General features: G+C 40.5%; 1 protein-coding gene across 4 annotated transcripts in view; it reads right to left on the bottom strand.

Moving 5' to 3' along the window:
• Positions 1 to 748: 748 nt before the first annotated feature.
• tox (thymocyte selection-associated high mobility group box) overlaps positions 749 to 16,584 on the bottom strand; it is a 72,459-nt gene continuing 56,623 nt past the window's right edge. For all 4 annotated transcript variants that reach the window (XM_033651308.2, XM_033651310.2, XM_033651309.2 and 1 more), the window contains 4 exons: positions 13,195 to 13,275; positions 12,540 to 13,034; positions 5,393 to 5,556; positions 749 to 2,325 (listed from right to left, as the gene is read on the bottom strand). In XM_033651308.2, coding sequence (XP_033507199.1) covers positions 2,289 to 2,325; positions 5,393 to 5,556; positions 12,540 to 13,034; positions 13,195 to 13,275 — 777 coding nt within the window. In that variant the 3' untranslated portion in view covers positions 749 to 2,288. The remainder of the gene's footprint in view (positions 2,326 to 5,392; positions 5,557 to 12,539; positions 13,035 to 13,194; positions 13,276 to 16,584) is intronic.

Raw genomic sequence — 16,584 nt, 5'->3', positions numbered from 1 at the left:
TCGATGTAGAAGATGTTAGGTTATTGCATTTCAGTTTCAAATTAAATGAATTTAAACTTTTAAAGTTAATCTTTTTTAAATTGCCATCCCTTTTGTTTTATTTCCCCATTAGAATAACTTAGGAACAAGCAACCAGATAGTGTGTGACACAAGTGCACAAAACATATTTGACAGTCCAGATCTTTTAAACTGATAAAGCTTAAGGAGAATAATATCACTCCACTCCTACCTGACACTTGAGGTTTCCATTACACATTGAAAGGTAATCTATTAAGGACATAATTTTTGAGGGATTCAAATTAAAGTAAAAAATGAAAGGACAAAGTGACCTGGTGAAGGTGCTAAATGAAAAGTCTAATGGTCACCAACAATTTACCTGTACATTAGTTTTTGCTACTAAATTGCAATCAAAACTCACCACAGTCAGTAGGATTAATTTCCACCTCTAGCACAGACACATGGCATACATAGCAAACAAAGTGTTGAGAACAACCGTAATGAAATTTCTGTTAAAACTATTTTGACAAGGTCCAATCTCAGCTAACAGGAGGTTAAAAATACATATCTTCAGCGACTTCAAAGACATTTGTTTTGCAATTACAGCTTAGCTACTTTGCATAAATGCAAAGGCCGGGATTCAAGAACAGGGTGTACTGTGTCACAGGAGCGGTAAAGGTTTACATTATTATGTGCAGTTAATTAGAGCGCCTGTCACAAACTGTTCAGAAATAAACAAAGGACAAAGGAGGCAGGTAATGACTGCACATCAATGCAGCACTGACTTTATTCTCAAACACATTATTAGAATCTAAAAATAAGAAAATCTTCATGGTTGTTGTTGCCCAGGGTCCTTTCATCTGCCAAAAAACACATTAATACAAAGAGATACAGAGCGAGAGCGATGTGTCTCTCATCATCATCATCAACACTAAAACAAAACTTGATTTGATTAAAAAAACAACATTAAAACACAGCCAACCCAGCAACAGTTATAGATTCTTAAATAGCCTCTGTGCACAGGGAAATAGAGATGACAAAAGAGACCATGCAACCCAATCAACCACTCTGCCTTCTCATTAACACTTCACTCTCTTTCTCTCTCTCTCTCTCTCTCTCTCACACACACACACACACACACACACACACACACACGCAGTTTGGATCCAAATCAATATTATCAACAGACATATGCCAGGAGGAGGAGCTGTCATTGTACAAAGGAGTATTTTTGTTTCTTTTTTTTCTCAACAAAGAATTATTTGACATTTCATCATTTCAAGGACTAAAATACACTGAATTTCTACCCTGCAGATCTGAGCCTCACTGCAAGAGAACAATGAAAGTTCTTTAATCGTACACACAATTATTCACAGCCAGCGCCTGGTTAAAGAGGCGACAAGCAGCTTCAGGTGCTGTTCCACCTCTTTCTCTTATTTATCTTCAGCTGGATCAAGCAGTGTGAGCTCAGTCGTTACTACTCTGTTCAACACTGCTAAGTCTTCTGTCTCTACAGTGTGTGGGACTTCAGACCATACTGCATGAAATTAAAAGCTTATATTCATATAATTAAAGAACCAGCGGGGAAATGATTTGTGTATTATTTGGTGATCAACCTGTGTGCTGTGTTCTCTTGACTTTGGCCATAGAAGGATACAGCAACTAAAAGGTCAAAGACCAAAAATCAATTGGCTTTAAATTGACAGCTCAACTATTATGTTACAGCAATTTACACTTGCTCTTCAGAGCCTTTTGGAACTGACGGTTAACACCATCTTTACAAAATGAGGAACTATATATGAACTTTTTAGGGCAGACAGGAAATTAGACAGAATATCCCTTACTGAGGGAGGTTGGAGTATATACACCTACTATCATGGTTCACAGCACAGGACCCGCCCACCTCTCCTCACTGGTATACACAACTTCAATTCAAAGCATTGCATGTCTTATGCTGTAAATGGTCAGTAGAAAAGATACAGCCATAACAGACATCAGCCCAGCCATGGGACCCGCAGAAACTGGAGGAAAATATTCCTTCATGTTTTTAACACTGGCCTATTGTTTCTGTGGTAGTTATACACAGAAATGTCCCATTATTCTACTGATTGGGCTTTTGTTAGAAGTGCTGAACCCAAGTTTAGTTCAAGTGTAGGTGGTCTGTTGGTTAAGTCCTTGGTTGGTCATGGTTGGACGAGGCTGGCCTGGGTTCATGTAGAGATGAGGTTAGAGGTTCCATGGTGTGGCAGTAGAAGGGCTTGGTTGAAGTTTGGTGTCACGTTGTCCTGAGATTAGCTCAGATAGAGAGGTTTGTCTCTCTGCAGACCGCTGCGGGTGGAGAGGAGAGACAGAATGTGATGATGAAGATAGCAAAACAACCTGCCACAGGAACCAGTACAATGCTACTTACTGGATCTGACAGGCGCTGACAGGAAAGGCATTCTTTTGTGACATATTAAAATGCTGATGAGCTACTTTAGACAAGACACAAGTAACTGAAGCTTTGTCCAACTTATTAAAGTGTTTGTTTATTAGTAGTAGTATCATGGGCATCAGAGGCTGTACTCAAACAGAAATTCTGGGAGAAACACTGACTGAATTATTAACCCCTCAACTATTGGCCATTGCACCTAGAAGCTAAATCCACATTAGTCTGATAGCCAGTGGGTTTGGAGATTGTTCCGGGTAACTTCATAGTGGGTTAAAAAGCAGTGTTTTGCTGCCCTCTATGGCTGCAAGTTTCAAGCCTGTTTTATGCTTTATCACACACCCAACAGTGATGTCACAGTGTTCCCAAGTACACCTGTACAAGACTGTAACCGAGGAATTAACATCTGGGGGACCCAATCTGCCAGGGGTCCCAATGAAATTATAGACTGACTACAACTGATGGGAACGGATCCTAACTTCACACAAAGCTAGTGAGTGCACAGACCCTTTTAGAGCCGACATCATGATGACCTCATTTTATTAGCTGGAGGCAAAACACAACTCGCCACCACAGGGCTGTAGGCTATATAGGAATCTTAAAATGTTGTCTTGTTGTGTTATTGGGAGCCAGAATAAAGGAGTTATGACTCAACTAACTAACTAACTAACTATGGTTAAAAAGACAAAAGGACTGGATGGAACATCATCAAGATGCTCACATGTGCAGTGTTCACTTCATGTCAAGTTAGGGAAAAATTATTTACTGTTGTAGGGATGAATAACATTATGTGTATTAAGGGTTATCGTGTCCACCTAATCAATACTGTGGAGGTGTTAAGAGGAATATTGAATTTCTCTGTAACGCTAACTTGTGGCACATTAGCTCACGTTAGCTGCGACAGCAAAACAAATCAGTGTTGTCCTTTGTAAGACTGGCATAGTAATCAACCACAAAGCCTGCCATCCCACCTTCAGCAATCGTGTCAAATCATCCAGCCACTGACTGAAAGCATACAGGTCAGCCAGTCTGGTCCCATTGGTTGGTGTTTACTTATTCAAGTAACACTCACGGTCCCAGAGAGCGAGTGACCTGGCATGGTGTATTCGTAAATTCAGTCTGATGTGCTACACTAAAATGAGAGCCCTGTTGGTGGTAGAAATGGAGCCTTATATTTCTATATGAATTAAGAAGTTAATCACACATTCACTCCACTCGGTGCTCTGCTGCACCGAGAGTGCGGTTCTCTAATAGAGCATAAAGATAATGATTCACAAAATTATAATTTTACAAAGACAATCACCATAAACACTGATATAGCCTTCATAACAAACCACATGCAGAACTGCAGTACAACGTAATACCACAACTAGCAGGAATGATAATTTATTAAGTTTATGATTATGATTACATTTACTAATGATTACTGCAGACAGTGGTGTGTGGTTGCCTGTCCTAGCATAGCAAGCTTTTTTATATATTTATATTTTTTTGAATATATATTGCACCTGTACATAATGACATCAAGGTGAGAAAGGGGAGGTCAGAAAAAACAAGGTTTTCAACGTGTGTTCAGTAGGGATGCACCGAATATTTGGTAACCGAATATATTCGGCTGAATATTGCAAAAAAACACACATTCGGTATTCGGTGGAATAAGTGAAAAGCAAGGCCGAATAGTAGCGGCGTGTTTTGATAACGCAATCAAACAGCGTGCGGTGACGGACGGAGTAAAATGTCGGCAGTGTGGTGATATTTTACTCCATCCGTCACCGCACTCACATTTGCGACTAAAAATAGTTTTGTGCAAGCAAAATACATCATTCAGCACGCTTTGTGAGTACAGATTTCAAGCAGCAGCAGCAATACGGCGGCCATAGTGCTCTGCAGCGCAAGATAAGCCTTACCGGCGACGGAGAAGTCTGGCTCCAATAATGTCCTCTTCTTGGCGTCATGACTGCCCTAGTCTGAGTGGGCGGAAGTCCGCTGCATAGATCAGCCTCTCATTGGGCGGAACGAGCCACCCGCTGAAGTCCCGTCCTACCACCTCCGGTTGTGTAGCAGTTTTCAACCGTTTTCAACACGTCCTTTACTAACTTTTGCAGTGTTTGATCTTGCGGGGATGTAGCCATTTTTCTGCCATGGTTCGCGTCCTGTAGGCGGTATTTTTGTGGGCATGTTACACCAAAACCTGTTTTCCCCCGGCAATATTTTTGCAAGCGCACCGTTGCTGTGGCATCGCCCAGAACGATTGTGATTGGTTGAAAGAAATAAAAGCAGTCGGGGCATTTTTTCCTCCAATCTTAAAGTGAGAGTTGGCCCAGCCAGACCTTTCTTTTCTTGAGAAAGGTCTGGTGAGCGAGACTATGATTGCCCAAAAGTACCTGGACAGCCAAGCCGTGGCAGCACACAGGTATGTGACGTGTCAGAGGAGAAACGAGCTGTTCACATTACTCTTTGTGGCAGGTAACGGCCCACAAACCTCACCGCACTTTAGGGACTGTTCTTTACTTGTCAGGGGAGGAGGGTGGCTGGTTGATTTTTATTTTATTAATTTATTTCATTTCAATCCCCCCCTATGTTAATCACTGATTGATGCTGTTTTTGAAGTATAAATAAGTCAATAAGTAATTTATTCCATTGAAATATCATTGATGTATTACAGAAAAGTGATTTATCTTTTTATAAATGACAAAAGGCACATCTGCCTCATTTTCGCTGTGGTATCATGATACTACTCAGAACCATGATATTTTCATTGGTATCGTACAGTGGGTCCCAATTTTGGTACCGTGACAACACTAATCTGGAGGGGGTTCATCTGCAAAAACTAATGAAAAACTAAACAACAGTATTCGGTATTTGGCCAAGCATTTCATTTTATTCGGCCACAAATTTTCATTTCAGTGCATCCCTAGTGTTGAATTACTCTTTGAAAAACTTTAACAAACAAACCCTAATACCTACCCATTGCCATGGTAATCAGTGCTCCAGTCCAGAGACGGGTGGTGGTGGTTAGGCGTGTGTCGACCCATCTGATGGTAGTCCACTGATGATGACATCACTGCTCCACTATTAATCATACCTCCTCCCATTGACTGGTAGTCAGACTGGAGAGAGGGGTGGTAGCCCTAAAATAAAAAAACAAACAAACCAACCAACATAGTAAATAAAAAGAGAAAATACATAATAATTCATCATGGATGCAGAGTGTGTAAACAGCTGATCACACTGAGAAAATGAAAATGAAAACGAAAGAGGATGGCTGGTCAGTTATGTACAGATATGCACTCTGCCAACATGAGCTTGGAAAATCCAGACAAATATTATTCCAGTTGCTGTTGACTTAGATACCAGATCAGCAATACTACAGCAGTGGCAAGATGCATTTGTGTGTCCTTGTAATATTAGTGATACTGTTGAGGCAGTAAAGTTGTGGAGCAGCTGATCGTAGCATGGAAATAAAAGGGCGGTTTTGTGATGTGCAGGTCTATCTTTAGATTAGAGGTTTTCAAACTGTGAGGCGAAAGATGAAGTGTGCTGAGTGATGGGAGGCAAAAATGCTGTGTGAGGTTAAAGGATCTTGTGGCGTTCAAAAACAACTGAAAGTTCGTTACTGTAGTGTGACGCACTGATTTTGCACGTTTGCACCAGTGATACTCAACTTATAGCCCAGACAGGATACCACTGGTCTGCTGACCATTATTGTTTGTTTATTGATTAGCCCCAACCTCCTGTCATTTTGCAAAAGTGGCCCCTGGCAAAGCAAGTTGAGTATCCCTGACCTACACAGTTGGCAGTTGGAGCTTAAAAGAGCCGTGTGTACAATTTAGTGGCATCTAGCTGTGAGCACTGCAGACTGCAACCAGTTGAAACTTTTCATACGTGCTAAGCGTGAAATCCTGGTTAGAATTCCTTCACTGTTCATTTTTAAGGAGGTTTTAACCAGGAGCTGACATGTCTGAAGAGGTCTTTTCCTCTCTAACACAAATGGGACAGCAGCCAGCCCATCACCTGCTAATGTGTCACCTTTTTTCTCTGATAATTTAAGATCTAGATGTTCAGGAGGTTTTCACTGGGAGACAAATTATCAGCAGAAGTATCTCCCAAAACAAACGGAAACAGTGATTGAAATGTAAAAACACTGAACAAAGTAGTTGCACATTAAAAATAAAAATCTGTGTTTTTTCAAGGCTGTTCTGCGCATCTTGAAGAGGCTGCGAACTAGTGAAAGGCCCCATCTAGAAAATGCAGATTAACATGCCAGTCTTTAAGGATGAGGACATGTCAATTCTTATATCACATTACTTATATTATATTCCATTGTATTTCCCTAAATCCTGCACACTGAACATTTAAAGTTCTTTAAACTTAGTGCCCGATTGCCCCAATGAAAAATCACTTTCTAGGAGTCATAACCACACAGACATGATACACATATGTTTAAATTTAGTGTGACGTACTCTTTATGAGGACCAATTTGAAATCATAGAAAAAATAATCTAATCTTTTAAAGTTTTCCTCGGTATCAAAGTAATCCAGTGATAGCTGTCTGCACATTTGTGGGTTCATTGTAAATAGGAACTGCTAATAGCTAATTCAACTTTAAATTTGCCAAAATGTAAATACAGTATTAGACTTAGAAAACCCGTTTTACTTTTTAACCTTTCTCTAAATTGAATTTTGTGGGCTATATTTTCGACTTATAAAAAGTCATGTTTCTTGGCAAAAGTGGCTAAGAAGTTAAATCCTTTACATTCATCACAGAGCTATGGTGCAAGTTTGAATGTGAGATGCCGTTGCAGTGATGGTGGCTTGTTTATGTCCTCCTTCAACATGAATCAGCCTATAGACTGCTGATGGTTTTATCAAACCAACCTTTAGCACTTGTTTGGCAAAATGGTTTCTGATGAACAGGGACATGAATGAATGCAGCTGAAGTGAAAAGGAGACAGACATCAGTCACAGGTTCATCAGCACTAATTATAGAGTTCTGAGTATCTTGCTGATTTTAACATCTGCCAGGGGGGAGACGCAGAGCTGTGGACGAGTGAAGAGGAGATGAAAAGGTAAGATGGGAGGAGGAGGAAAAGGAGGTGAGTGTGTCTCTAACCATAAGATATCTAAGGGAGAAGAGAGAGAGATGGAAAGAGAGAAAAATGAGTGAGTGCAGTGACAAAGTGCAGGAGTGTGTGTGCCTGTGAGACACACACACACACACACACCCACACACACACACACACAAACAGAGAGAGGCTGAAAGGGAAGTTAATCTGAGTGTTGTGAGTGAAAGAGGAGAAAGAGGAGGACAGCAGGTGGTTGGGTTCTCCCCCCCTCCTCCCCCCCTCCTCCTCTACCTCACCTATTCATCCATTGTTGAGCAAATTCTTCTCCTTCACTCCTTCACAAAGACCCCATCTGCCTCTTTTGTCTCTCTCTCTCTCTCTCCCCTCTCTTTCCCTCTCTCTCTCTCCCTTCCCCCATCATTTCTCACTCTTCACTCAGAAAAAAAGTTTAGAGCTCTGTCACTGTTTCCTTTCCTTTTTTTCTGTCACTTTTTCTTTTGTTTTTTTTTGTTCTTTCTCATTTTTTCTGCTAAAAATATGCAGAATGGAGGAGAGAGGATTATGGGAGAGTGGGATTTAAAAATGCTCTATAAAAAGGGGGATAAAATGGGAAGTGAGAGTGAGTGGCGATCTAGCCTCCCATTTGAACTATTTGGAGGAGAGACACTCACAATCACACCGACTCACATCAGATGTAACACAAATTCATATCTCAGCCACTTGTCTTCCTCTTCCTCTTGTTCTGATAGAGCAGCAGACACTGACAGTGACAAATGGATTGATGGATTGATTGACTGTATTTACTCATTCTTGAGAAGTGGGACAAATCATGTCCTGCCAAAAAAACACTAAAATGATGACTTACCAACACACTAATTAAGGTTCTGGGTCAAACATTATTTTTAAATGATTTAATTCTATGAAGTAAATATGATTTATAAAATATTTTCATCTGCTTTCATTTTATTTTACTTTTAAACTTGCCCTTTGCTGGGGAAAAAAGTGTCATACCGGACAAGAATTCCCAAATAACTTCAAACATTTAAAAATGTGTTAAAAGTGCCTTTAAAATCTAAAACTAAAAGTAAGTACTGATAACATCGGTGTAAAAATGTACTGTGATATTCATCATTGTTTTAAAATATATTTTAAATCAAATAGACGTTGGCCCGTTAAAGATGTGTCCAAGATTTTTTGCAGCTCCATCAGATTTCTACAAAAACATCATTAAATCATCGTGAGGACTCCTGTCTCACTTTCTGGTTTCCAAAAAGGCAGGAACGCTGCTCAAGTGCTGATAAGCTTCCTATTTTATGATAAATTCACTAAAGGTGAAGTGTGTAAGATTTTGGGGGAAATTGGTGGCATCTAGCGGTGAGGACTGTAGATTGCAACCAGCTGAAACTTCCCCTAGTTAGGATTCCTTCAGCGTTCATTGTTCAGGAGGTTTTTACTGGAAGCTGATATATCCGCAGAAGTCTCCTCCTCGCCAAAACAAACAGACCAGGTGATTAAAACTGCTTAAAACACAGAGTAAAGCAGTTTCATTTTAGAAATTAGTGGTCCTCCAACACTGTTCAGCATCTCAGAGACGGGTAGTTTGCCCACGTTATTGTGTGCTCACCCCTTTTCTCTCACATATTACTTTGTGCTCACCTTTGTCTGATCCAAACATTTAGAAGTTTTTTACCGTGAGCTGAATTACCCCCTGAGGTCTCTTCCTTTCCAAAACAAACAGACCAGGTGATTTAAACCACTGAAAACACAGATTAAGGCAGTTTCACTTCACAAATCAGTGGAACTCCGGCTCTGCTCATTGCAGTTGGGCTTTTTACTACAGTGGCAGATACGAAAACAGGAAAATGCAAATGGCCTTATCTAGAGACAGTGTTTGATTTGTACATTCTGAGTTACTGTAAAAACATGGCAATCTCCGTAAACGAAGACAGGCTTCCTATGTTGATATAAACAACTCATTCTAAGGTAATGAAAACTCAACTATTCTTATTTTCAGGTCATTATCCACTAAAGAAAACATTAGAATATATTCCATTTCTGCCAACATATCCCTCTAAATCCTACACACTGGACCTTTAAATAATATTGCTATTGGGTGTGTCTCAACCATGACAGGTCAACTCCGTAGCCCTTTTAAATCAAAACTAAGTAAGGACTCTGGTTTATAAATGAGTATTTGATTAGCATTAAGAGAACTTCGAAAAATAAAATGGCTCCTCACTGTGACTGCTGTTAAATGAATAATTACATATTTTTGTCAACTCTGTAGGACATCAACTCTGACATCCATCATATATACCACTCAAGAAAAAACTGAATCACTGGGAGGTTGGCCCAATACAAGGTTTAATAGTCGGGACACTGATCTTTGAAAATATATTTTCCCAGCATAACTGAAGAGTTAAACCCTAAAAATAAAGTTTTGTCCCATTTCTCAAGAATGAATGGTTACATGAGAGACAGGTAGATGGAGAAAGACAGAAGACGAGAAACAGACAAGTCAGAGCAAAAACTGAATAAAATATTATTAAAAATTGATTTTCCATGAGAAGATTCAAAACTTTACTATTATTATTGGTTGATATTGTAACATCCAATGTCTTTCTACTAGTCTGTATGTTATGATGACACTTCCATTCCATAGGCACACAGCAAAACACTAATCCAACAGCATAGCATAGCATGATTAATGGAGTTAGGAAAGGCTGGATTTCACATCTCAGTTCAATACCTTTATTGTATATTCAGTACTATGGTCCTCAAGGAGATGCTGATGCATTCTCTCCCTCTCTAGCACCCATCTCATCTCCACTGTGAGTGTGTGAGTTTTGTCTCTGCTGATATATTCATCAATCTCCATTCACCTCTGTGCAGCTTTTAAATCAGCAACATGCTGTTACCTCGAGGAAATGGGAAAGCTGACTCTAGAGTGTGTTTAAAAAATGGTTTGATGACCCAGAGAGGAAAATACAAATTGAAGACTACTGAGGAAACAATAGCTGTGTCCCAACTCCAAACTAAAGTATTCACACTGGAGGAGTGACATAATAAAGTAAACTCCAAAGGGTCTGTCTACATGCAGAAATATGGTAGAGCTGAATGGAAATGGAAATTTATATTAAACAGTAAATAGTGAATAGCTGTGAGGCAGCTCCTGAAAGATAAGGGAGACCTGTGATCGATATGAGACAATATCTGTAAATATCCTCAGTGTCTTCTTGGCTGCTTACCATAATCTGTGTTTGGATGTTTAGGTGGGAGGTTTGCTTGGAAAGAAATGGTGACACAAACACGCCATGGGAATTTCAAAATAAAGGCATATCTTACAAATGATCCAGATTGATGCATTGTTACACCCTTAACAGTTAGTTTTCCAAATGGATTTTTTTTGGACACAGCAGAATCTCAATAGTAGTATATAAAAAATAAGGTTGGTGAATATTCTACATTATTTAATATTGTCAACAAATCCCAAACCAAGTCCAAAACCAATGAAGTTTTTTATGTTTATCAGAGCCAGGTATATCTTCTTCCTCTGTGAGCTCCATAGTTGTCCACAAACTATTAAAAACACATCTGTGTGCCACACTATCGCACTGGGTGACATGTTTTTTCATTACCATGAAAACACACACACACACACACACACTGGGGTTTATTCTGACTAGTGTTGTCAAAAGTATCGATTTATGGATACATATCGCTACTGAACATTTGAAATGGTTTCAATACTCATCCTCTGCAGTATGGATACACCATGCAGTACCAGCTGTGCTTTCTTGCTCTCTCTTATTGTTAATGTTTCCTACAGTCATTCTACTGTTCTCTGCTACTAACTAAGAAAAGAAAAGGTATTGCTGATACATGTGCCAAAACAGTACTTTTAAAATGGTACTGGTGCTCAAATGGCACATACATTTTTTATTTCTATTTTTTCAAAATAAAGCACAAAACGATGATCAATGACATGAAAGAAAGTTGTCATATTTATTCACTAACTAAAAGTCTAAACTGTAACTTTTTTAAGGCATTATATTTAAGAAATTCCAGTATCCTGACAAGACTAATTATGACTCAATCCAACATACCATATGTGGATTAAACCGCAGCTAAAAGCAGTCCCCAACAAATGCACTTGCTGTTTAATTAACGTTTTCTGAAAACTACAGTGTCCAGTTTAGTCCAAACTAAATATTTGGGCTTGGGGTTGAGTGATACAGACAGTGCAGGGAAGTCTTAAAGTATTCAGAGACGGACTAATGCATTATTGGTTTTGGTCTTTTCATAGTATTTATCCTTTCAGACTTCTTGTCTAACTTGCTGAATACTATGAACTAGGGTTGTCATGAGAACCGATACTTCGGTACCAACTCGATGCCAACAGGCAAAAAATACGTCGGTACCTGTTTTTTTTTCTTTTTTCTGTACCGTAAGTACCGGATACAACTTTGCCCTCAGTGGGCCGTGTCGATTCCTGTTGGAACTGACAGGGGCAGTATACGCGCGTCAGTCTGTGCCAAGGACAAGCGCCGAAGAAGAACGCCTGTTCTCCAAAAATCCAAACTGACCCGACCTGAGCCCGTGCATGTTCTGTCTGAGCCCAGCCTGGCCCGTCCCTTTAACTGTAATTATGAGCCCGAGCCCAGTTTAAACCCGACTTTTTTTAAGGATACGAACGTGGACATTGAAGGCTGACTTGTCTTTCTCTCTATGGCAAGCCTTCGTCATGTACCTCTTAAGTGTCGAGGTCCCCGTCTTTTTGCTGTCACATACCAGCACCGTGCTGCACTTGGTACACTCGACGAAGCCAACGCACACGTGGTCACCGTTAACAACTCACATGTGCACAACCAGTGGGGCCGTCAAGGGGGGGCCTGATTTTTATCGTGGTATCAAATGAGTATCGAGAATCGTGGAAATTCACTGGTAATGGTACGGACTACTAAAATTCTGGTATCGTGACAAGCCTACTATGAACAATTAAACAAAGTTTACAAAGTTATGAAATGTACATTCAGTGTGTGACTGACCTGTGTGATAGCAGGGGAGTGTGTCATTCCCAGTGAGTGTCCACTGAGCTGCTGGTGCTGATGGTGTGGACTGTGCAGCCCACCCAGGTGTGCCTGGCTGTGGAGGGGAGGGCTGACCTGGAGAGGAGGGGTGGATGCCGCTGCCATGTTGCCAAGGGACAGAGCTCCCTGGTGGGGGACGCTGGGCCGAGGCACGGTCCCTCTGGAAGACAGAGCCTGGAGCTGGGGGTGGATCTGGGTGTGAGGAGGGGGCAGGTGTGGGCTGAGGCCAGGGCTTGAGGCGTGGGAAGGGTGTGATGGGTGAGGGTACGGCATGTACATGCTCGGGTGCTGGTGGGGAGGGAGAGGGTGAGGGTGGGCAAGTGAGCTGGAGGAATGGTGCTGGCCTGGGTGACCGGAGTACACTGAAGGTTTGGGTGTGAACATTGAGGTAGAGGAAGAGGAAGATGTGGAGGAAGAGTGGGGTGGCTTCATTTCAGATGGATCGTTGTAACTCTGTGGAACAAGAAAAAACATAACAAAAAGAAATCATTTTGCAAGTTTCAGATTGACCCATTCACTCCTTTAAGATTGGAGTTAAATGCCAAGAACTTGAATTATAACACAAAAACAATGTGTATGTGTGTGTGTGTGTGTGTGTGTGTGTGTGTAGTACCTGTGAGACCAGGCTGGCTCTGTATGCAGCCAGTTGTTTCAGATACTCCTTCTTAGCTGTCTCTGTCCTCTTCTTGTACACCTGAAGCATAAAAAACATTTGACTTCTCTACCAGCTACCAGACTATCAACCTCTATTGCAGTTCACAGCAACTGAAAAATAATTTCTACAAATTATTTATGACATTTATTAGCGGTACATTATTTGTCAACTATTTGTAAACAGTTAATATTCATCTTCAGTGAAGTGTAGCTGTGGATAAGCAACAATGTGCTGTGAGAATTTTTCACAGCATTTAATCATAGCAATAACGTAACATGCACTCAGGTTTAACTATTGTGGGGCTCATATTTCCCTCTGCTGACACATTTATCTAATAACACATAACCATAATAATGAATTCCCAAGGTATCTACTACAACTCTTCTCTAAATCTGAACTTCTCAAAATTCTGTTGACATGCCACTTCAGGCAATTTTGGGAGCCCAGTAATGATTGGTAGTCTCAGCGGTATTGTTAGAGCTTATGTTTCACTGCAGAACTTTTGATTCCTGTCACAAAGATAGCAAAGCTGCTTGCTGCCCCTCTCACTCACCCTATAAGGTTTTACTGAAGAGGATAAACATGTTATTTCTTTTTTTTCCTTTCATCTGCCATTGCCAAAATTCAGAGACAAGACTAAGGATTTAAAGCCATTTTAGCTTTTCTGTGAGGCTGTACTTGTACTTTGTATTTTGATTACTCACCCCAACTTTTTTTCTCGCATGCCTATGATGAACGAAGAATCCATAAATTAACTGAAGTAAAAGGGGGCTGCTTAAACGTATATTGTTTTATTGTTAAACCTACAGTACAGGCCAAAAGTTTGGACACACCTTCTCATTCAATGCGTTTTCTTTATTTTCATGACTATTTATATTGTAGATTCTCACTGAAGGCATCAAAACTATGAATGAACACATGTGGAGTTATGTACTTAACAAAAAAAGGTGAAATAACTGAAAACATGTTTTATATTCTAGTTTCTTCAAAATAGCCACCCTTTGCTCTGATTACTGCTTTGCACACTCTTGGCATTCTCTCCATGAGCTTCAAGAGGTAGTCACCTGAAATGGTTTCCACTTCACAGGTGTGCCTTATCAGGGTTAATTAGTGGAATTTCTTGCTTTATCAATGGGGTTGGGACCATCAGTTGTGTTGTGCAGAAGTCAGGTTAATACACAGCCGACAGCCCTATTGGACAACTGTTAAAATTCATATTATGGCAAGAACCAATCAGCTAACTAAAGAAAAACGAGTGGCCATCATTTCTTTAAGAAATGAAGGTCAGTCAGTCCGGAAAATTGCAAAAACTTTAAATGTGTCCCCAAGTGGAGTCGCAAAAACCATCAAGCGCTACAACCAAACTGGCACACATGAGGACCGACCCAGGAAAGGAAGACCAAGAGTCACCTCTGCTTCTGAGGATAAGTTCATCCGAGTCACCAGCCTCAGAAATGGCAAGTTAACAGCAGCTCAGATCAGAGACCAGATGAATGCCACACAGAGTTCTAGCAGCAGACCCATCTCTAGAACAACTGTTAAGAGGAGACTGCGCCAATCAGGCCTTCATGGTCAAATAGCTGCTAGGAAACCACTGCTAAGGAGAGGCAACAAGCAGAAGAGATTTGTTTGGGCCAAGAAACACAAGGAATGGACATTAGACCAGTGGAAATCTGTGCTTTGGTCTGATGAGTCCAAATTTGAGATCTTTGGTTCCAACCGCCGTGTCTTTGTGAGACGCAGAAAAGGTGAATGGATGGATTCCACATGCCTGGTTCCCACTGTGAAGCATGGAGGAGGAGGTGTGATGGTGTGGGGGTGTTTTGCTGGTGACACTGTTGGGGATTTATTCAAAATTGAAGGCACACTGAACCAGCATAGCTACCACAGCATCCTGCAGCGACATGCCATCCCATCCGGTTTGCGTTTAGTTGGACGATCATTTATTTTTCAACAGGACAATGACCCCAAACACACCTCCAGGCTGTGTAAGGGCTATTTGACCAAGAAGGAGAGTGATGGAGTGCTGCGGCAGATGACCTGGCCTCCACAGTCACCGGACCTGAACCCAATCGAGATGGTCTGGGGTGAGCTGGACCGCAGAGTGAAGGCAAAGGGGCCAACAAGTGCTAAACACCTCTGGGAACTCCTTCAAGACTGTTGGAAAACCATTTCAGGTGACTACCTCTTGAAGCTCATGGAGAGAATGCCAAGAGTGTGCAAAGCAGTAATCAGAGCAAAGGGGTGGCTATTTTGAAGAAACTAGAATATAAAACACGTTTTCAGTTATTTCACCTTTTTTTGTTAAGTACATAACTCCACGTGTTCATTCATAGTTTTGATGCCTTCAGTGAGATTCTACAATGTAAATAGTCATGAAAATAAAGAAAACGCATTGAATGAGAAGGTGTGTACTGTACTGTATATCCAAACATCCGTTTACAAACTCTCACACAACTCATGCAGTATGCTCCAAGTCTCATTTATCTAGTCGTATAATGCTTCCCTGAGCAGACAGTTCTTTCCTACAGGGTACTGAACTAAAAGTGAAACCTATCTATGCTCTCTTCAAAGCCAGACTCCACTGATAAAAGGAGTAATTCTACCTTGCAGAACATGGAAGCTGCTGGTCTACCGCTACCTTAGTCTTTTACTTAGTTTGTATTATTGTGTGACCTTGATGTTTTTAAGGGTTAGTTTGGGTTCACCAAAGTCACAAAATAACACAAACGTATTACCAATACAAGCACTGGTAGACCAACAGCTCCTGTGTGTGGTTAAATTACTATTTAGTTCAGCTCCCTGGGTTTAAGTTTGGGAAGTGGACTGGATAACTGAAACTTGGATTATACTTAGGGCTTGAAATTAACTTTTTTACATGGTAGCACTGGTGCTCCTAACTTCAAAAAGTTAGGGGCACCAGCAAAATTTTGGGAGCACCCACCATAATGGAAGAAGCACCAACAGTGTAATCAATTTTTTTAATGCAACAAAAAGTAGACATTATACTGTATACATTGCATTGTATGTGTATAGTACACTTATCATGAACAACTTTTTCAGTTGAAGACATTTTTAGAAAAAACACCACGAACACCACTGTGAATGAAGGAGATGATGATAATACTGATCATCATCAGTATTATCATCGTCATCTAAGGTTTCCAAAACGGTCGCAATTTCGAGCCCTGATTATACTGCATGACTTGTGTGAAAGTTTGTAACGATTTTTTTTATATAGTTTTCTTGTTATTAATTCAGACCCCAGTGACTTCAATTCAATCAAGAATGTTTTCTGGTTTTGGATGCTGTTTCAGCATTTGTATGCGAGAAATACAGTTATCATCA

The sequence above is a fragment of the Epinephelus lanceolatus genome, chromosome 12 (assembly GCF_041903045.1).
Source record: "Epinephelus lanceolatus isolate andai-2023 chromosome 12, ASM4190304v1, whole genome shotgun sequence".
Lineage (NCBI taxonomy): Eukaryota > Metazoa > Chordata > Actinopteri > Perciformes > Serranidae > Epinephelus > Epinephelus lanceolatus.
The sequence above is the reverse complement of the archived record's forward strand: the minus strand, read 5'-3'. Positions and strand labels throughout refer to the sequence as shown.